This window comes from Musca autumnalis, unplaced genomic scaffold (assembly GCF_047663935.1).
Source record: "Musca autumnalis isolate F117 unplaced genomic scaffold, ASM4766393v1 scaffold_2, whole genome shotgun sequence".
Taxonomy (NCBI): Eukaryota; Metazoa; Arthropoda; class Insecta; order Diptera; family Muscidae; genus Musca; species Musca autumnalis.
The window spans coordinates 31468086-31490910 of NW_027411755.1; the positions used below are offsets into that span (position 1 = coordinate 31468086).

The 22825-nt window shown below is 29.0% G+C and overlaps 3 protein-coding genes across 3 annotated transcripts in view; 2 read left to right on the top strand and 1 right to left on the bottom strand.

Annotated features, from left to right (window-relative positions):
- The window catches only part of loh (thrombospondin type 1 domain containing lonely heart), a 276194-nt gene that overhangs the window by 147895 nt on the left and 105474 nt on the right, over positions 1-22825 (top strand). The gene's annotated exons all lie outside the window — the stretch shown is intronic.
- On the top strand, positions 9099-10161 carry LOC141393876 (uncharacterized). The gene is made up of 2 exons (XM_073967476.1): positions 9099-9333; positions 9401-10161. Exons 1-2 carry the CDS (start codon positions 9280-9282, stop codon positions 10124-10126), a joined length of 780 nt encoding a protein of 259 aa, XP_073823577.1. The 5' UTR covers positions 9099-9279; the 3' UTR covers positions 10127-10161.
- On the bottom strand, positions 17305-22725 carry LOC141393875 (uncharacterized). The gene has a single exon (XM_073967475.1). The coding sequence runs from the start codon at positions 19647-19649 to the stop codon at positions 17463-17465; it is 2187 nt and encodes a 728-aa protein (XP_073823576.1). The 5' UTR covers positions 19650-22725; the 3' UTR covers positions 17305-17462.

Here is a 22825-nt window from a genome sequence, read left to right on the forward strand (position 1 = left end):
TATTAAAAATATCCACGCCCTTAGAAAAAAATTTTATAAATATCCACGCCCTTAGAAAAAAAAATTTAAGAGTATCTACGCCCTTAGATTAAAAAAACTTAAAAGTATCCACTCCCTTAGAAACATATCCTTAGAAAAAAATTTTATAAATATCCACGCCTTTGGAAAAAAGTCTTAAAAATATCCCCGACTTTAGAAAAATATTCACGCCTTTGTGAAAAAATCTAAAAATATACACGTCTTTGGGAAAATCTTAAAACTATCCACGCTTTTGGATAAAATCTTAAAAATATCCACGCCTTTGGAAAAAAAATCGTAAAAATATCTTTGGAAAAAAATCTTAAGAATATCCATGCCCTCTTTAAAAACTTAAAAATTGAAAAACAAAAACTTGAAAATATTTACGCCCTTAGAAAAAAATCTTAAACGTATCCACGCCCTTAGAAACAAAAACTTAAAAAATATCCACGCCCCTAGAAAAAAATCATAAAAATATCTTTTAAACATCGACGCATTTGGAAAAAAATCTTAAAAATATCCTTAAAAATGTATAAATATCCACGCCTTTGGAAAAAATCTCAAAAATATCCACGCCTTTGGATAAAATCTTAAAAATATCCACGCCCTTAGAAAAAGCTTAAAAAATATCCACGCCCTTAGAAAAAACTTAAAAAATATCCGCGCCCTTAGAAAAAAAATCTTAAAAATATCTTTTAAACATCAACGCATTTGGAAAAAAAAATTTTAAAATATCCATGCCTTTAGAAAGTTATCCTTAAAAAATGTATAAATATCCACACCTTTGGAAAACAATACTAAAAATATTCACGCCTTTGAAAAAAAATTCTTAAAAATATCCACGCCCTTGTAAAAATATTATAAAAATATCCACGCCCTTCGAAAACATTTTAAAATGTCCACTCCTTTAAAAAATCATGAAAATATCCACGTCTTTAGAAAATTATAAAAATATCAACCCCTTTAGAGAGAAATTTTTAAAAATATCCACCCCTTTGGGTGGAAAAATATGGAAAATATCCACGCTTTTGAAAAAAAAAATCACGCCTTTAGAAAAACAATCTTAAAAATTTCCACGCCTTTGAAAAAAAAATTAAAAATAACCACGACCTTAGAAAAAAATCTTAAAAATATCCACGCCTTTGGAAAAATCTTAAAAATATCCACGCCTTTGGAAAAATCTTAAAAATATTCACGCCTTTGGAAAAAATCTTAAAAATATTCACGCTTTTGGAAAAAAATATTAAAAATATTCATGCCTTTGAAAAAAAAATCATGCCTTTAGAAAAACAATATGAAAAATGTCCACGCCTTTGGAAAAATATCTTAACAATATCCACGCTTTTGGAAAAAAATCTTAATCTTTAACATATTGTAGAGGCGTGGATTTGTCAGACTGGAAATAACCAACTTCCAGCCTCAACCCAACGTTTTTTTGCATTTCCTTTGAATTTCAGAAGACATTTCTCATAGTTGGCGAAAAATGTGGCCTATTTCACTGATCCTCTTAGTTCAAGCTTTGGCTTTAATATTTAGTTGCACACATTGATATAGAGAAAGAAGCGTAATCGGTTTTTTGGACACAGTCCTGAAAATACATAGTTTTTTAATTTATTTCTGAGATCGACTTTCATTCCAAGATACTGACCTATGAAATACATCCCCTTTTAGTTTTTTATTTCGTTAAAAAAAAAAAAAAATACATAACATAAAAGTGATAACTGATATTCATTTTTTTATTATCTGCGAAGTTGCGTGCTCAGATATCTTCTTAATTACATAGTGGCAACAATTTAGTAATATTTTTATTAGTTGCTTAATCATTGTCAAACTGTGACGACATTTTGTTGCACTGAGAGAATTGTTTTTGCTAATTTTTATAAATTACATACATTTTGCAAGTTAACAATAATAAAATTTTTGTCAATATAAAACAGTGCATGGATTATGTCGTGAGATAGTAATTAATTTGTATTAGTCACAGATGACATCATAAACTCCATATTTCCTCGGAAATAGTAGAGACACAGTAAGGAAAGAATCAAAGTAGGGCGGGGCCGATTTTTTGATACTCTACACCACTGTGGGTAAGTCGAACATATAACTCGCTTCCTTTGGTATGTCCCATACAATAGCACAAAAACTTAATACCCCTTACCACAGCGTGGCGTAGAGTATGTAGGTATATTGCTAAAATTATGGGAAATAGGTAAACTGGTCAAATTTTCTTTTTGATTGGACAATAAATGTGGCCTTTAGAACAATTTCGTGAAATTTCACCTTTATATAATAATTGTTCCACAAACATCCCATAAGGGACAAGGGAGACTTCTCTCATATCAATGAGTGCACGCCGATTCATTTTAGCTCAATGATATGGGACCTACAGTTTATTGCCGAGTCCGAACGGCGTGTCTAAGACACCACTTTTGTAGAGAAGTTTTACATGGCTGAAATACTCAGGAAATGTCGCCAACATTACTGAGGGTATTTTGCCACCGTTGAAAAGTGTTTTGATGTTGCCTGGCCGGGGAATCGAACCCACGACCTTATGTGTGCAAGGCGGGTGTGCATACCATTGCACCACGGTGGCACCCACCTTTCCCATTCAAATCACCTTTGGTCCCATTCAAATTACTATAGAAACTTTGAGGCCCCAGTGGTACGTCTTAGGGGTAGTTTACACTATATGTAAATGTCATATGACATGAAATTTTCCATCGTTATATATTCGCAAATATGTGTAATATTGGAGATTTTCCTTACGCCATTTACTCTATGCGTCCACACCAGCAAAAATTTAAAAAAACTACGTCTCCACGTTGTCTCCGTGGATAAATATTGAATGTTTTTATTTCGTGTCATATGACATTGATAGATAGTGTAAACTACCTCTTAACATATCCAGATTGTGCTCAAACTTTGGCAATCTTAAAATCTTACAGATTTAAACACCTTAGGGCGGTGCCACGTAAAAACGTCCGACATCGATTTTTTTTCCTTTGAGTTAAAACCAGTATAATGAACATGTATTGATCATTTCCTGCATGGAAGTTATCTACCTGTTAAGAGTTTCTGCCTCATACCTACAATTCTCTGTATGCCACAATTCTCTGTATGCATGATTTTTACCCATATCGAATACCAAGTTCCAAATTTTAGCCATTTTGGTTAGATAATGTGATAAATACCCTCGAAATACCTAAAATCAGAAGGAAATCTATTGTGATCCAAAAATTTTCTGGGGTAAAGTTTTTTAGCCCCAAAGAGGTCTAAGTACTTAATTTCAGGCAAGATAATGGAATCTTCACTGACAAATACCGAAAATCGGAAGGTACCGTTCGAGATGGGCGCTATATTAAGACGTGGACTGATACCATATTTTAGCCATTTCGTTGAGAAAACATGGCTAAAATCTCAAAAATACTGAAAATCGGGAGGTACCGTTCATGATTTTCATTAATTTTGCAGACAATATTCAAAATTGTCCCATGGTAAAAATAGAAAATATATTTTGATGTACCCTTTTTATACCCTCAGCATTTATGCTAACGAGGGTATATACACTTTCATACGGGCAAAGTGTGCCTCATCGAAATAATGGTTTTAGACCCCAAGTATGTTTGGACGAAATGTGTTTCAGACAATTTGGAGTCGATTTAGCAATGTCCGTCCGTCTGTCTGTCTGGCTGGCTGGTGCGCACGATAACTCTCGAATGGATCAACCTATTCGAACCAAATTTTGCACTTCGCAATATTTTGCCCAAACTTAGTTTAAGTTTGAAGATGGGCCATATCGGTCCACTCCTTCCGGTACCTCCCCCCACAAAAGTTCGAAAATGTTCGGAAAATTTGTGCGCACGATAACTCTTGAAGGGAGTAACCGATTTGGTCCACACTTTGCACATCGTTAAATTTCTACCAAACTTAGATGAGGTTCCAATATGGACTCAATCAGTCAATCAGTACCACCCCAAGAAAATTTCGGAAAAGTTCAGTTTAGGACCTGCTCTCGAATCGTTTTGATTTTTGTTGTAACAGTTTGTATTCACGCGTTCAAATGTCCAAAAAGAGCCACAAAATTCTGAAAAGACCCTAAATACATTCGATCTGTCCGTAGATGAAAGTTCCAATTCACTTATGCTGAGGGTATATCTCTGCTACTTTTTTATTTGTTATTTTTAAATCCTATATATGGAAAAAATATGGACGTATCAGCTTGTAAATCTGGGTACTTGTAAGGGTCAAAAATATGAAATATGTTTTATAGAAATATCCAGACGGATTGTCGGCACATATCTGAAATACAGGTATTTTAATAGTTTTTTTTTTTTTGAGTCCAGCTTTCTTAACTTCCTACTAATGACTTTTTCAAGCATTACTGCAAATTTGATAACCATAGGGAAAATTATCATCTTCTGAAAGCTGGTTTTATAGCAGTATTTAAGTGAGATTTGGGGTTAGATTTTTTTTTTCAAAATAGTCTGGCTTAATCCCATTATTGTTGTTTTAATATTTTAAAACATCTAATTTATTAGTGGAGAAAGTTTGGCATTGTTCGCCAAGGGGTGAGGCAGGAAAGACTAGTTTCGATCCTGACCACAGACTAGTTTCAATCCTCGCCAACGTCGTTAACGCTATCCACCTGTTCGCAGAATAGCTTCCAGGAGTTTCGCTTGGCGTTCCTTGTAATTTTGTTGTATTCTCGCCTGGTAGTTGTGTCAGAATACAGCTGCTTTTTTACGTTTTGCCCTATCATAAAGTCTGGGGACCTCCTTGCCTTTATTCCGAATTTCCCCTCTCATCCAGGGTTTTTCGTAGGCGGATTTCCTCTCTCGAAGGGGACAACTTTCTTCGAATGAGTTTAATTGTGCCTCGGTTAACTTGTGGATATTTCTATCTATGTCCTCTTTACTTAGGCATTCCTCATCTGCTTGCCCAAGTCTTTCTTTTACTCGTTTTCCGAAATCAGTCCAATTTGTTTTGGATTTATTTCGGAAGGTTATCGGGTTTGGCGGTGACCTCGCTATTTTAAATCTAATATACCTATGGTCTGAGAAGGAGTATTCCTCCAAACCCCTCCACTCATGTACCTAGTTTATTAGATTTTCTGAACATATCGTTACATCTAGTACTACCTCCCTAACTGTATTAACAAAGGTTGGTCAAGTCATTAGTATTTAAGTAGTCTATAAGGGCTTGACCCCTTAGTACTACGCCACGAGATGTGGTGTGAGTTAGCATCGCTACCTACTAGTACTTCGTTACCTGTTTGCTTGATCCTTCTCACCAGTTGCTGCAATTCCGACGAAGGTGGTAATGTCGGGGAGTCGAACGGCAGGTATAGTGACGCTAGGTATACATTTCCAATACTGTGAAGTCCGACGATGACAACTCTAGAAAAATAAATGAAAGCATAAGTTGTTGTGGCATATCATGCAGGTCCCAGGTCGGGATCCGGTATTTGCGTAAAAAAGTTGATAATTTATATGGTTCAGTACAGAAACTTTGTTTTGTATGGTCCAAGGTTCTTGGACTAAAGCAATATGTATATTACCTTTAGTTATTTTTTCCATCAGGGCTAGTGTTGCCGTCTCGCTCTGATGGAGGTTGACCTGGATGACCTCAATCATTGGTCCTCCAGTAGGTTGGCTTCCTGGGAGTCGCTGATTTCTTCTTCTGCTCCTCCCTCCTTATTATCTCTTGTTGGTTTGACCTCCCGGGTGGTTGTTTTGGCATTCTCTTCATTGCCCACTCTTGCCTTTCGAATCTTGATGTAGACTGAGTTCGAGACGAAATACGCCTTTCGCTTAGAGTTGGCGAGCCCGGCAAGTGAAAGGTCGTCGATCCCAACCACAAAAAGGGGGCCGTCTTCTTTCTTCTCCCTGTGGAAGACCTCCCTCTTTACTTCGAGTATGCGCTCCGTCTCGAGCTTGCAGCCGTACCCCTTGACGTATTTCTCACCAGCTTTAGTCTGCCACCTTCCCATGGAGTTGATATGCTGCTGACTACCTCCCCGAGAGCTGCAGAGTTTGTGTGTGGGTCCAAGTGGTACAATAGGAGGCCCCCCTGGACTCACAGCAGTCGATTTTAACACGTTCGCGGACGTGAATGCTATAGCATTCCGATGCAAAATGACGTGAATGCTATAGCATTCACATTGTCAGCCAATTTTTGTTCATTTACTTGTATACAATCTTAAGTTTTGGTGATTAATATACATAATACGATTTATTTCAACAAGATACATTCTATAATAAATAAAAAATAATAATAATAATCAATAATTAATAAATAAAAACAAAAAAAACTAATTTCGAAAATAATTGGGTGTCATTTTTTTCACCTCTCCGAATTTGCTTGCGTCCGCGAAAGTGTTAATTGAGACACGCCCTTGCAGGATTTGTTCCAATAGCTTGTCGTTAATCAATTTCTCGATCTCCGACAAATTGTCTTTGTGCAGCCTTCCAGATCCTTTGCTGGTGTCGATTACTGCATAGCACAGATCATCCCTGTAGTACCTCTTGACTACCTTGGCGTACGTCGATGGCGGCTCCGTTCCGGTTTCCTCGTCCATTTTCCTCTTTTGGATGATCTTAGATTTCTTTGTTGAGTCCCCGGCCATTTCAGAAGATTCCGGAGTCACGCTCACCCTCTTCGTGTCCGAACTCGGCTCAACAGTCTAAGTTGAAGGATACTTTTGGCAGTCTGCTCTACGTTGGTCCTGATGAGGTTTGTCCTGGGCATTTGAAGGTTGGAAGCCCTTTTTCTTCTTACTGGGTTTAACGGTGTTCTGCTCCTCAGGACACCTTATCCTTTTCGCCGCTTCCGAAGAAGTGGAGGGAGTGTCTGTGATACCCTTTGAAGTATCCCGCGGTTGCGCTCTCTTTAGTCGGGCCTGGTTCCTCTTGTATTTACACCACGACTATTAAAAATATTTGTTAAAATTTTTTAAACATTTATTAAAATAATTTTGTAAATTTTTTTAAATATTCTTAAAAATCCATCCCCATTAAAAATAATTTAAAATTTTAAATATTAAATATTCTTAAAAAATCCACCGCCATTAAAAATAATTTTTTAAATTTTTTAAATATTCTTAAAAAATTCACGCTCATTAAAAATAATTTTTAAGTTATTTTAAATATTCTTAAAAAATCCACGACTATTAAAAATAATTGTTAAAAATTTTTAAACATTCTATTAAAATAATTTAGTAAATTTTTTTAAATATTCTTAAAAAATCCACCGCCATTAAAAATAACTTTAAAATTTTTTTAAATATTCTTAAAAAATGCACGCGCATTGAAAATAATTTTTAAATTATTTTAAATATTTTTAAAAAATCCACGACTATTAAAAAAAATTTAAAATTGTTTAAATACTCTTAAAAAATTTACGCCTATTAAAAAATTCTAAAAATATTCTTAAAATATCCACGACTATTAAAAATATTTGTTAAAATTTTTTAAACATTTATTAAAATAATTTTGTAAATTTTTTTAAATATTCTTAAAAAATCCATCCCCATTAAAAATAATTTAAAATTAAAAATTTTAAATATTCTTAAAAAATCCACCGCCATTAAAAATAATTTTTAAATTTTTTTAAATATTCTTAAAAAATTCACGCGCTTTAAAAATAATTTTTAAATTATTTTAAATATTTTTAAAAAATCCACGACTGTTAAAAATAATTTTTAAAATTGTTTAAATACTCTTAAAAAATCTACGCCTATTAAAAAAATTCTAAAAATATTCTTAAAATATCCACGACTATTAAAAATATTTGTTAAAATTTTTTAAACATTTATTAAAATAATTTTGTAAATTTTTTTAAATATTCTTAAAAAATCCATCCCCATTAAAAATAATTTAAAATTAAAAATTTTAAATATTCTTAAAAAATCCACCGCCATTAAAAATAATTTTTAAATTTTTTTAAATATTCTTAAAAAATTCACGCGCTTTAGAAATAATTTTTAAATTATTTTAAATATTTTTAAAAAATCCACGACTATTAAGAAAAAATTTTAAAATTGTTTAAATACTCTTAAAAAATCTACGCCTATTAAAAAAATTCTAAAAATATTCTTAAAATATCCACGACTATTAAAAATATTTGTTAAAATTTTTTAAACATTTATTAAAATAATTTTGTAAATTTTTTTAAATATTCTTAAAAAATCCATCCCCATTACAAATAATTTAAAATTTAAAATTTTAAATATTCTTAAAAAATCCACCGCCATTAAAAATAACTTTAAAATTTTTTTAAATATTCTTAAAAAATGCACGCGCATTGAAAATAATTTTTAAATTATTTTAAAAAATCCACGACTATTAAAAATAATTTTTAAAATTGTTTAAATACTCTTAAAAAACTACGCCTATTAAAAAAATTCTAAAAATATTCTTAAAATATCCACGACTATTAAAAATATTTGTTAAAAATTTGTAAACGTTTATTAAAATAATTTTGTAATTTTTTTTTAAATATTCTTAAAAAATCCATCCCCATTAAAAATAATTTTTAAAATTTTTTAAATATTCTTAAAAATCCACGCCTATTAAAAACAATTTTTAAAATTTTTTAAATATTCTTAAAAATCCACGTCTATTAAAAACAATTTTTAAAATTGTTTAAATGTTTAAAAAATTCCACTCCTATCAAAAATAATTTTTTAAAATATTCTTAAAAATACACCCCCATTAAAAATAATGTTTAATTTTTTTTTAAATATTCTTAAAAAATCCACGCCTATTAAAAATAATGTTTTAAAATATTTTTAATAACTCCACGCCAATTAAAAATAAATTTTAAAATTATTTAAATATTCTTAAAAAATCCAAAAAATCCATAAATTTGAATTTTTAGTACAAATACCGAAGTTTCTTCTCTCTAAGACTAAATAATGTATGCTGACTGATGTACGCCAACTGTGGCATATTTTAGGGGGTTGAAATATTCAAGTTGTTTTTATTAAAACATTCAGAACGCAACAACTTTATAAATAAGTGGAAATATTTTGTACATTTTTCAAATATAAAATTCTCATCACTCCACTGGAAAACTGCTGTGGAAATGTCTACACATAATTGTTCTCTAACATGAGCATTTATTTTGTCATTATAAACGATAACTTTTTACATTTTCAAACGTTTTTATATAAAAACGCACATTAAATGGAAACGGCACGCAAATCAATTGGAATTTTACAAATGTTAACAATAAATTCAACACATCTCTGACGAACTAAAAATGAATATTTTTATATTTCAAATTTTAATGGTGCTACTAATTGTGAAAGAAAAGGTAACTATTCGCAAGGGGATATCAAGTCAAGGAACACAAAGGATAAATCTATCCCTCTCTCGTCTAGATTGCCGAAATACCACCCACACCACCGGTAGACGAAGTGGAACACACCAACAGCCGTTTGCAGCACTATATTATGCGTTTCGACATAATTGCCAAAAGTTTCAAGGAAGAATATTTACCAGAACTGCAAAAACTGAAATCCGTTTTCCAAACCACCTTAGACAAGGATTCTGTAAAGGAAAAACTCTCACTACTCGATACCTATACTGATAAATTAAATTCCGGCTTTGTTGACTATCTGCAAACAGAATTGGATAAACAATATGTCAATGAAGATATTCTCATACATCGTTGGTATGTCCAGGAGATACTACCCGAATTGAGTGATAATCTAAAAAAGGAAGCCCAAATCTTTTTGGATAAAATACAGGAGGCCCACAAAATTCACAATTTAGATGAGAAATTTGAGTTGTATACCAAGGCAGCTGAAAGTATTGCGGAAGATTTGTGGGATTATTTAAATGAAAATCCTGAACCACCACCGGTTTTGAATGCCCATTTGAAATTTTTCCAAGAATATATTGGTTATTTGTTGAAAGAGCGCATTGTGGACACATTTGAAAATGAGTTGAAAAATCTTTTGAAAGAAGTTGAAGCTGCCCTCGCATCTAACGATAATGTGGAAAAGTTACGTGTTGTGGATTTTTTCGATGAAGTCTCGACGAAATTCGGTAGTTTTTTAAATGAGAAAGTGATTGAATTTGAAATTTATAAGTTTGGCGAGTGAATAAAGGCGAGTCGGAAGTGAGGAAAAATTAAAAATATGTTTTTTAAATACTACTCAAGGAAGTGTTAAAAATGCATAAAACATATACTTTAAAAAAAATCTAGGTTTATAGAAAAATATTAAAAAAGACACTTTAAAAACTCCACGTTCATGAAAATATTCTTTAAATCATTTTTTAAAAAATCGACGTCCATGAAAATATTTTTTAAATGTTTTTCAAAAATCCACGTTTATGGAAAATAATTTTTTAAAAAATGGAAAATATTTTTTTAAAAAATCCACGTTTATGGAAAATAATTTTTTAAAAAATGGAAAATTATTTTTTAAAAAATCCACGTTTATGAAAAAAAAATTTTTTTAAAAATGGAAAATAATTTCTTAAGAAATGGAAAATAATTTTTTAAAAATTCTTTAAATAAATCCTTTAAATAATTTTTTTAAAAAATCCACGTTTATGGAAAATAATTTTTTAAAAAATGGAAAATATTTTTTTAAAAAATCCACGTTTATGGAAAATAATTTTTTAAAAAATGGAAAATTATTTTTTAAAAAATCCACGTTTATGGAAAATAATTTTTTTAAAAATGGAAAATAATTTCTTAAGAAATGGAAAATAATTTTTTAAAAAATCCACGTTTATGGAAAATAATTTTTTAAAAAATCCACGTTTATGGAAAATAATTTTTTAAAAAATCCACGTTTTTAAAAAATCCACGTTTATGGAAAATAATTTTTTAAAAAATCCACGTTTATGGAAAATAATTTTTTAAAAAATCCACGTTTATGGAAAATAATTTTTTAAAAAATCCACGTTTATGGAAAATAATTTTTTAAAAAATCACGTGTATGGAAAATAATTTTTTAAAAAATCCACGATTATGGAAAATAATTTTTTAAAAAATCCACGTTTTTAAAAAATCCACGTTTATGGAAAATAATTTTTTAAAAAATCCACGTTTTTAAAAAATCCACGTTTATGGAAAATAATTTTTTAAAAAATCCACGTTTTTAAAAAATCCACGTTTATGGAAAATAATTTTTTAAAAAATCCACGTTTTTAAAAAATCCACGTTTATGGAAAATAATTTTTTAAAAAATCCACGTTTTTAAAAAATCCACGTTTATGGAAAATAATTTTTTAAAAAATCCACGTTTTTAAAAAATCCACGTTTATGGAAAATAATTTTTTAAAAAATCCACGTTTTTAAAAAATCCACGTTTATGGAAAATAATTTTTTAAAAAATCCACGTTTATGGAAAATAATTTTTTAAAAAATCCACGTTTATGGAAAATAATTTTTTAAAAAATCCACGTTTATGGAAAATAATTTTTTAAAAAATCCACGTTTATGGAAAATAATTTTTTAAAAAATCCACGTTTATGGAAAATAATTTTTTAAAAAATCCACGTTTATGGAAAATAATTTTTTAAAAAATCCACGTTTATGGAAAATAATTTTTTAAAAAATCCACGTTTATGGAAAATAATTTTTTAAAAAATCCACGTTTATGGAAAATAATTTTTTAAAAAATCCACGTTTATGGAAAATAATTTTTTAAAAAATCCACGTTTATGGAAATAATTTTTTAAAAAATCCACGTTTATGGAAAATAATTTTTTAAAAAATCCACTTTTATGGAAAATAATTTTTTAAAAAATCCACGTTTATGGAAAATAATTTTTAAAAAATCCACGTTTATGGAAAATAATTTTTTAAAAAATCCACGTTTATGGAAATAATTTTTTAAAAAATCCACGTTTATGGAAAATAATTTTTTAAAAAATCCACTTTTATGGAAAATAATTTTTTAAAAAATCCACGTTTATGGAAAATAATTTTTAAAAAAATCCACGTTTATGGAAAATTATTTTTTAAAAAATCCACGTTTATGGAAAATTATTTTTTTTAAAAAATCCACGTTTATGGAAAATAATTTTTTAAAAAATCCACGTTTATGGAAAATTATTTTTTAAAAAATCCACGTTTATGGAAAATTATTTTTTAAAAAATCCACGTTTATGGAAAATTATTTTTTTTTTAAATCCACGTTTATGGAAAATAATTTTTTAAAAAATCCACGTTTATGGAAAATAATTTTTTAAAAAATTCACGTTTATGGAAAATAATTTTTTAAAAAATCCACGTTTATGGAAAATAATTTTTTTAAAAATCCAAGTTTATGGAAAATAATTTTTTAAAAATCCACGTTTATGGAAAATATTTTTTTTAAAAATCCACGTTTATGGAAAATAATTTTTTTAAAAATCCAAGTTTATGGAAAATAATTTTTTAAAAAATGGAAAATAATTTTTTAAAAAATGGAAAATAATTTTTTAAAAAATGGAATATAACTTTTTAAAAAATGGAAAATAATTTTTTAAAAAATCCACGTTAATGGAAAATAATTTTTTAAAAAATCCACGTTTATGGAAAATTATTTTTTAAAAAATCCACGTTTATGGAAAATAATTGTTTAAAAAATCCACGATTATGGAAAAATTTTTTTTAAAAAATCTACGTTTATGGAAAATAATTTTTAAAAAAATCCACGATTGTGGAAAATAATTTTTAAAAAAATCCAAGTTTATGGAAAATAATTTTTTAAAAAATCCACGTTCATGAAAATATTCTTTAAATAATTTTTTAAAAAATCGACGTCCATGAAAATATTCTTTAAACAATTTTTTAAAAAATCGACGTCTATGAAAATATTTTTTAAATAATTTTTTAAAAAATCGACGTCCATGAAAATATTTTTTAAATATTTTTTAAAAATCCACGTTTTTTAAAAATCCACGGCTGACCTAAAGCCAAACTAAAATCAAGAAATAAATTCAGTCCAAAGGTCAACAATAATTCCCACAAAAAAAGGAAAAATATCCTTTAAATAATTTTTTAAAAAAATCCACGTTTATGGAAAATAATTTTTTAAAAAAATCCACGTTTATGGAAAATAATTTTTTAAAAAAATCCACGTTTATGGAAAATAATTTTTTAAAAAATCCACGTTTATGGAAAATAATTTTTTAAAAAATCCACGTTTATGGAAAATAATTTTTTAAAAAATCCACGTTTATGGAAAATAATTTTTTAAAAAATCCACGTTTATGGAAAATAATTTTTTAAAAAATCCACGTTTATGGAAAATAATTTTTTAAAAAATCCACGTTTATGGAAAATAATTTTTTAAAAAATCAACGTTTATGGAAAATAATTTTTTAAAAAATCCACGTTTATGGAAAATAATTTTTTAAAAAATCCACGTTTATGGAAAATAATTTTTTAAAAAATCCACGTTTATGGAAAATAATTTTTTAAAAAATCCACGTTTATGGAAAATAACTTTTTAAAAAATCCACGTTTATGGAAAATAATTTTTTAAAAAATCCACGTTTATGGAAAATAATTTTTTAAAAAATCCACAATTATGGAAAATATTTTTTTAAAAAATCCACGTTTATGGAAAATAATTTTTTAAAAAATCCACGTTTATGGAAAATAATTTTTTAAAAAATCCACGTTTATGGAAAATAATTTTTTAAAAAATCCACGTTTATGGAAAATAATTTTTTAAAAAATCCACGTTTATGGAAAATAATTTTTTTTAAAAAATCCACGTTTATGGAAAATAATTTTTTAAAAAATCCACGTTTATGGAAAATAATTTTTTAAAAAATCCACGTTTATGGAAAATAATTTTTTAAAAAATCCACGTTTATGGAAAATAATTTTTTAAAAAATCCACGTTTATGGAAAATAATTTTTTAAAAATCCACGTTTATGGAAAATAATTTTTTAAAAATCCACGTTTATGGAAAATAATTTTTTAAAAAATCAACGTTTATGGAAAATAATTTTTTAAAAAATCCACGTTTATGGAAAATAATTTTTTAAAAAATCCAGGTTTATGGAAAATAATTTTTTTAAAAAATCCAGGTTTATTGAAAATAATTTTTTAAAAAATGGAATATAACTTTTTAAAAAATGGAAAATAATTTTTTAAAAAATCCACGTTAATGGAAAATAATTTTTTAAAAAATCCACGTTTATGGAAAATTATTTTTTAAAAAATCCACGTTTATGGAAAATAATTGTTTAAAAAATCCACGATTATGGAAAAATTTTTTTTAAAAAATCTACGTTTATGGAAAATAATTTTTAAAAAAATCCACGATTGTGGAAAATAATTTTTAAAAAAATCCACGTTTATGGAAAATAATTTTTTAAAAAATCCACGTTCATGAAAATATTCTTTAAATAATTTTTTAAAAAATCGACGTCCATGAAAATATTCTTTAAACATTTTTTTATAAAATCGACGTCCATGAAAATATTTTTTAAATAATTTTTTAAAAAATCGACGTCCATGAAAATATTTTTTAAATATTTTTTAAAAATCCACGTTTTTTAAAAATCCACGGCTGACCTAAAGCCAAACTAAAATCAAGAAATAAATTCAGTCCAAAGGTCAACAATAATTCCCACAAAAAAAGGAAAAATATCCTTTAAATAATTTTTTAAAAAAATCCACGTTTATGGAAAATAATTTTTTAAAAAATCCACGTTTATGGAAAATAATTTTTTAAAAAATCCACGTTTATGGAAAATAATTTTTTAAAAAATCCACGTTTATGGAAAATAATTTTTTAAAAAATCAACGTTTATGGAAAATAATTTTTTAAAAAATCCACGTTTATGGAAAATAATTTTTTAAAAAATCCACGTTTATGGAAAATAATTTTTTAAAAAATCCACGTTTATGGAAAATAATTTTTTAAAAAATCCACGTTTATGGAAAATAATTTTTTAAAAAATCCACGTTTATGGAAAATAATTTTTTAAAAAATCCACGTTTATGGAAAATAATTTTTTAAAAAATCCACGTTTATGGAAAATAATTTTTTAAAAAATCCACGTTTATGGAAAATAATTTTTTAAAAAATCCACGTTTATGGAAAATAATTTTTTAAAAAATCCACGTTTATGGAAAATAATTTTTTAAAAAATCCACGTTTATGGAAAATAATTTTTTAAAAAATCCACGTTTATGGAAAATAATTTTTTAAAAAATCCACGTTTATGGAAAATAATTTTTTAAAAAATCCACGTCTATGGAAAATAATTTTTTAAAAAATCCACGTTTATGGAAAATAATTTTTTAAAAAATCCACGTTTATGGAAAATAATTTTTTTAAAAAATCCACGTTTATGGAAAATAATTTTTTAAAAAATCCACGTTTATGGAAAATAATTTTTTAAAAAAATCCACGTTTATGGAAAATAATTTTTTAAAAAATCCACGTTTATGGAAAATAATTTTTTAAAAAATCCACGTTTATGGAAAATAATTTTTTAAAAAATCCACGTTTATGAAAAATAATTTTTTAAAAAATCCACGTTTATGGAAAATAATTTTTTAAAAAATCCACGTTTATGGAAAATAATTTTTTAAAAAATCCACGTTTATGGAAAATAATTTTTTAAAAAATCCACGTTTATGGAAAATAATTTTTTAAAAAATCCACGTTTATGGAAAATAATTTTTTAAAAAATCCACGTTTATGGAAAATAATTTTTTAAAAAATCCACGTTTATGGAAAATAATTTTTTAAAAAATCCACGTTTATGGAAAATAATTTTTTAAAAAATCCACGTTTATGGAAAATAATTTTTTAAAAAATCCACGTTTATGGAAAATAATTTTTTAAAAAATCCACGTTTATGGAAAATAATTTTTTAAAAAATCCACGTTTATGGAAAATAATTTTTTTAAAAATCCACGTTTATGGAAAATAATTTTTTAAAAAATCCACGTTTATGGAAAATAATTTTTTAAAAAATCCACGTTTATGGAAAATAAAAATAACGTTTAGGAAAATATTTTTTTTTAATTCACGTTAATGGAAAATGTTTGTTTAAAAAATCCACATATATGGAAAAATATTCTTTAAATAATTTTAAAAAAATCCACATTTATGGAAAAATATTCTTTAAATAATTTTTAAAAATCCAAGTTTATGGAAAAAAAAACTTAAAAAAATTTCACGTTTATGGAAAAATAATTTTTATGGAAAACTATTTTTGTAACAAAATCCACGTTTATGGAAAAATATTTTAAAAGAATTCATGTTTATGGAAAAATAATTTTTAAAAATCCGTGTTTATGGAAAACTATTTTTTTAACAAATGGAAAAATTTTTAAAAAAATAAACATTTATGGAAAAATATAAAAAAAAAATCCAAGAAAAATATTTTGTTTTAAATCAACGTTTATGGAAAAATATTTTGTTTTAAATCAACGTTTATGGAAAAATATTTTTTTAAGTCCACGTTTTTGGAAAAACATTTTTTAAAAAATCCAAGTGTATGGAAAATATATTTTTTTTTTTTGAAAAATTCACGTTTATGTAGAAATATTTTCTTAAAAACCCACGTTTGTGAAAAAAAATATTTTTTTAAAAAACCCACGTTTGTGAAAAAAATATTTTTTTAAAAAACCCACGTTTGCGAAAAAAAATATTTTTTTAAAAAACCCACGTTTGTGAAAAAAAATATTTTTTTAAAAAACCCACGTTTGTGAAAAAAAATATTTTTTTAAAAAACCCACGTTTGTGAAAAAAAATATTTTTTTAAAAAACCCACGTTTGTGAAAAAAAATTTTTTTTTAAAAAACCCACGTTTGTGAAAAAAAATATTTTTTTAAAAAACCCACGTTTGTGAAAAAAAATATTTTTATTTCTAAAAATCCACGTTTATGGAAAAACATTTTTTAAATCCACGTTTATAAAAAAATATTTTTTAAATCCATGTTTATGGAAAATATTTTTTAAATCCACGTTTATGAAAACATTTTTTTTGAAAAAATCCACGTTTATGGAAAAATATTTTTTAAAAAATCAGTTTAACAAACCTTAAAAAATCCACGTTTATGGAACACTATTTTTTAAAAAATCAATTTACAAACCCACGATTTCCAAAAAAAATCTTTAAAAAATCCACGTTTTTTAAAAAAATAGTCATTAAAATCTCCAAAAGTCATTTTATAAGTCCACGTTTTGATTTCTGTTAAATCTACGTTTAAAAAAAATTAAAAAGTCTGCGTTTATGGAAAAAAAAATCATTTAAAAAACCCACGTTTAAAAAAATTCATTAAAAATCCACGTTTATGGAAAAATATTCTTTAAAAAATCCAAAACGAACAAAAATTTCCCTTTTATTTCACTTTCTTCTTTAACAATTTTTTACAGAAAAACAAACCCAAAATTATCTTAATCTTATACACCTATTATAGTGTGGGGGCAGTATATTATATACATATAATGTATATATTTATACTAATAATTAATTTTAAAACTAATGGTTTTTTCTTCACCTTTTGCTAAACCTCTGGCCAAAGTTTTTGTTAGTTCTCCTACAATATTGTTATAATCTTGCCACGAAAGCCGAGGATGCTGATGAAATGTTAAAACTATGGGCAGTTTTGAGTTTCGATTCGATGATGTCCCCGATGAATTTGGGCTACCACTAACAAATGCTGGCTGTGTTGCATATTCGGAAGTTAGTGACTGATGTGAGAGTGAAGCATCATCAGGTGACGGAGAATTAAGCGCTTTTGCTTCCTCAAAATTTCCTATTACAGGACCTGTTTGGTGGCTCACAATTTCTTCAGCTTCCTTAAGTTGCTCTTGGAATTCTTCTCTTGCTTGAAGTTCCTCTGCTTTTAGGGTGTTTTCTTCTCTATTCAACTGCTCTTTCATTTCACTTTGCGCTGCAAGTTCTTCTTCCGTTAATTGTTCCACATCTTTTTGTAATAACTCTTGCTCTTTTTGTTGTATTTCTGTCTCCCTTTCCATTTCTCTTTCGTTTTCATATTCTTCGAATTGATTTTCCATTTCTTTAGCCTTGGCATTTAACTCTGCTTCTAATTCCATTTCCTTTTCTTTCAGTTTCTCCTCATCTTGTTGCAAAAATTCCTCCTGTTTTTCCTGCAGTAGCTGTTCATATTTCTCTTCTTCTTTTTGCAAAATTTCAGCCATTTTTTCTTCGAATATTTTATTTAATTTGTCCTCTAATGTTAAGCGTTCTTCTTGGAGGATATTTTCTTCATTTTCTTTGAGTTTTTGTTGCATTTCTCTTTCTAAATTTCTTGTGTTTTCTTCTGTTTGCACTTCTTGTTGTTGTAGCTGTTGTAATTTTTCATCCACACTCTGTTGAATTTGGGTTTCTTTATCTTTGATTTGCTGTAAATCTTTGTTAAGTTCTGTTTGTAATCTTTGTTCTTCTTCTTGTTCTTTCTCTTCTAATTTGCGCTCCTGCATTGCCTCCAGTTCTACTTGCTGCTGGCCCAGTTGTATTTCCTCTTCTTGTAATTTCATTTCTTCTTCTTGTTCTTTCTGTTCTAATTTAGTTTTTAGTTGCTCTTCTAGTTGCCGTTCTTGCTCTTTTAGTTTCTCTTCTTCTGTTTGTTCTTCTCTTAACTCTGCCTCTTGCATTTGTTGGAATTTCTGTTGCAGTTCTTGTTCTTTTTCTTTTACTTTTTCTTCTAATTTTTTGTTTTCTTCTTCCATCTTTTGTATATCTTCTTGTAATTTTTGTTTTAATTGCTCTTCTTCCTCGGATTCTTTTAATTGTAACCTTTGCTCTTCTTCCACTTTGAGTCTTTCATTTTCCTCTCTTAGTTTTTGCTGTTCTTTTTGAAGTAATTGTTCTTCCCTCTCTCTTAATTGTTGCTCAATTTCTGCTGCCATTTGTCTTTCCTCTTCCCTCAAATGCTCTTCTTGTCGGGTACTTTCTTCTTCAAGTTGTTGTTTCTCTTCCTCCAAATTCATTGCCTCTCTTTGCCTTAATTCCCTTTCCATTTGTAACTCCAATTCCGCCTCTCTTTGTTTCAATTTCTCTTCTTCCTGCCTTTCATATTCCTCCTGCTGTTCTTGTAAGTCTGTTTGCATTTTCTGCTTTACATTTTCCTGCCCTTCTCTCTCCTTAGTCCGCCTTACATGCTCTTCGGCCAAAAATTTCTCTCCAAAAATATCTTGGACCTTAAAGCTCTCATAGATCCTCAAGGCTTCGGGAATTTCGAAAGTTGAACCATTTTCCGCCACACTTCTCAGTAGCTGAAAAACTTGCAAAGCCTTCTCTTCCTGATTTTCATTAAAATTGCCATATTCCGCCAAACCAATTAGCTCACGTTCCGCTTCTGCCACCAGATGCTGCATTTCTTGCAATTGGATCAAATAGTTGTTGAAATTCATGATGGCATTCAAAGCAATATCCTCATCAGCTTCCGTTGCATTGGGTCTCAGTTTACTATCCTGCAGCTCTTCCAAATTATAATTCAGTTCCACATCTCGACTGGTTTGTGGAGGATATATACCAGGATTTTTCCTCAAGACCCTATTGATTTTATGATTTATATGGTCAATGACAGCAGGATCCAGGGGCTCATCTTCATCGTAGACGGTTGGTGATGGCGTAGCATTTAATATTCCCATCACAGCGGCCACTATTATTAGAACTTTCATATTCTCAACTTAACCACTTCTAATCTATCGACTTTATAATGTTGCAGATCGCCAGAGGAAACCTGCATTTATACGATTTGTTTTTCCTCCGCTAAAGCTACATAAATGTCGTAAAAACTCATCGCTCCTGCTGCTAATCCCAAAAATTTATTCATACACCATAATCGGAGTGAATATTGGTTACGCTTATTACGCTTCATATTACGTGACTATGCACATACCTCTAGAATATTGCTTTGCATAGATGCATACTGCATCCATGTCTCGCTTAGTCTAGCCTCATAAATATATGGCTAGAGCAACTTAGATTTCAACACATAGCTTTCGAGCGTGAACTTGAATTTGAAAGAAGCTGGAAATTTTTAGCAAATTATTTAAAACATTTTTTCGCACCGCATTAGAGGTTCTACTCCAGAAGGTATTAGCATTGGTTCCATACCCTAATTTGGTTCCAATCAAATTAATATAACAGCATGTCGGTAGTGAAACAGAGGCCTGAACAAATTTGTCTTGGGGATACCCCTTAGCAAATTGCAGAAGCACTATTTTCATTCATATTTTTCATCTCTGGGCTGCGAGATTGCACTGCAGATGTCATTAAATATTCTCCAATATTTATATTTTAAATATTTTTTCAAAGATCATCACAGTCGTAAAGATTTTAAAGATCTTCACAGCCATAAACGTGGATTTTTTAAAGAATATTTTTTCAAAGATCTTCACAGCCATAAACGTGGATTTTTTAAAGAATATTTTTTCAAAGATCTTCACAGCCATAAACGTGGATTTTTTAAAGAATATTTTTTCAAAGATCTTCACAGCCATAAACGTGGATTTTTTAAAGAATATTTTTTCAAAGATCTTCACAGCCATAAACGTGGATTTTTTAAAGAATATTTTTTCAAAGATCTTCACAGCCATAAACGTGGATTTTTTAAAGAATATTTTTTCAAAGATCTTCACAGCCATAAACGTGGATTTTTTAAAGAATATTTTTTCAAAGATCTTCACAGCCATAAACGTGGATTTTTTAAAGAATATTTTTTCAAAGATCTTCACAGCCATAAACGTGGATTTTTTAAAGAATATTTTTTCAAAGATCTTCACAGCCATAAACGTGGATTTTTTAAAGAATATTTTTTCAAAGATCTTCACAGCCATAAACGTGGATTTTTTAAAGAATATTTTTTCAAAGATTATTACAGCCGTAAACGTGGATTTTTCAAAGAATATTTTTTCAAAGATCATTACAGCCGTAAACGTGGATTTTTTAAAGAATATTTTTTCAAAGATCATTACAGCCATAAACGTGGATTTTTTTAAGAATATTTTTTCAAAGATCATTACAGCCGTAAACGTGGATTTTTTTAAGAATATTTTTTCAAAGATTATCACAGCCGTAAACGTGGATTTTTTAAAGAATATTTTTGACTGATCATCAGTTCACCGGAGATGACTTTGGCAATACAAGAGTTCACCGGAGATGACTTTCCCCATACAAAAGTTCATCGGCGATGACTTTGCCAATACAAGAGTTCACCGGAGATGACTTCCCCATACAAAAGTTCACCGGAGATGACTTTTCCCATAAAAAAGTTCACCGGAGATGACTTTTCCCATACAAAAGTTCACCGGAGATGAATTTTCCAATACAAAAGTTTACCGGAGATGACTTTTCCAATGCAAAAGTTCACCGGAGATGACTTTGCCAATACAAAATTTCACCGGAAATGACTTTTCCCATACAAAAGTTCACCGGAGATTACTTTTCCCATAAAAAAGTTCTCCGGAGATTACTTTTCCTATACAAAAGTTCACCGGAGATGACTTTTCCCATACAAACGTTCACCGGACATGACTTTTCCCATACAAACGTTCACCGGAGATAACTTTTCCCATACAAAAGTTCACCGGAGATGACTTTTCCAATACAAAAGTTCACCGGAGATGACTTTTCCCATACAAAAGTTCACCGGAGATGACTTTTCCAATACAAAAGTTCACCGGAAATGACGTTTCCCATACAAAAGTTCACCGGAGATGACTTTTCCCATACAAAAGTTCACCGGAGATGACTTTTCCCATACAAAAGTTCACCGGAGATGACTTTTCCCATACAAAAGTTCACGGGAGATGACTTTTCCAATACAAAAGTTCACCGGAGATGACTTTTCCCATAAAAAAGTTAACCGGAGATGACTTCACCCATACAAAAGTTCACCGGAGATGACTTTTCCCATAAAAAAGTTCACCGGAGATGACTTTTCCAATACAAAAGTTCACCGGAGATGACTTTTCCCATACAAATTTCACCGGAGATGACTTTTCCCATACAAAAGTTCACCGGAAATGACTTTTCCCATAAAAAAGTTCACCGGAGATGACTTTTCCCATACAAAAGTTCACCGGAGATGACTTTTCCAATACAAAAGTTTACCGGAGATGACTTTTCCCATACAAAAGTTCACCGGAGATGACTTTTCCTATACAAAAGTTCACCGGAGATGACTTTTCCCATACAAAAGTTCACCGGAGATGACTTTTCCCATACAAAAGTTCACCGGAGATGACTTTTCCCATACAAAAGTTCACCGGAGATGACTTTTCCAATACAAAAATTCACCGGAGATGACTTTGCCAATACAAACGTTCACCGGAGATGACTTTTCCTATACAAAAGTTCACCGGAGATGGCTTTGCCAATACAAAAGTTCACCGGAGATGACTTTTCCCATACAAAAGTTCACCGGAGATGACTTTTCCCACACAAAAGTTCACCAGAGATGACTTTTCCAATACAAAAGTTCACCGGAGATGACTTTTCCTATACAAAAGTTCACCGGAGATGACTTTTTAAATACAAAAGTTCACCGGAGATGACTTTTGAAATACAAAAGTTCACCGGAGATGACTATTCCCATACAAAAGTTCACCGGAGATGAATTGTCCCATACAAAAGTTCACCGGAGATGACTTTTCCCATACAAAAGTTCACCGGAGATGACTTTTCCCATACAAAAGTTCACGGGAGATGACTTTTCCAATACAAAAGTTCACCGGAGATGACTTTTCCTATACAAAATTTCACCGGACATGACTTTTCCCATACAAAAGTTCACGGGAGACGACTTTTCCAATACAAAAGTTCACCGGAGATGACTTTTCCCATAAAAAAG

Excerpts from the sequence above, each read along its gene's own strand:
- LOC141393876 (XM_073967476.1), top strand. The coding sequence starts at position 9,280 with ATGAATATTTTTATATTTCAAATTTTAATGGTGCTACTAATTGTGAAA. Across the intron at positions 9,334-9,400 it reads TACTAATTGTGAAAGAAAAG|ATTGCCGAAATACCACCCAC; the intron begins GTAACTATTCGC and ends TCTCTCGTCTAG.
- LOC141393875 (XM_073967475.1), bottom strand. The coding sequence starts at position 19,649 with ATGAAAGTTCTAATAATAGTGGCCGCTGTGATGGGAATATTAAATGCT.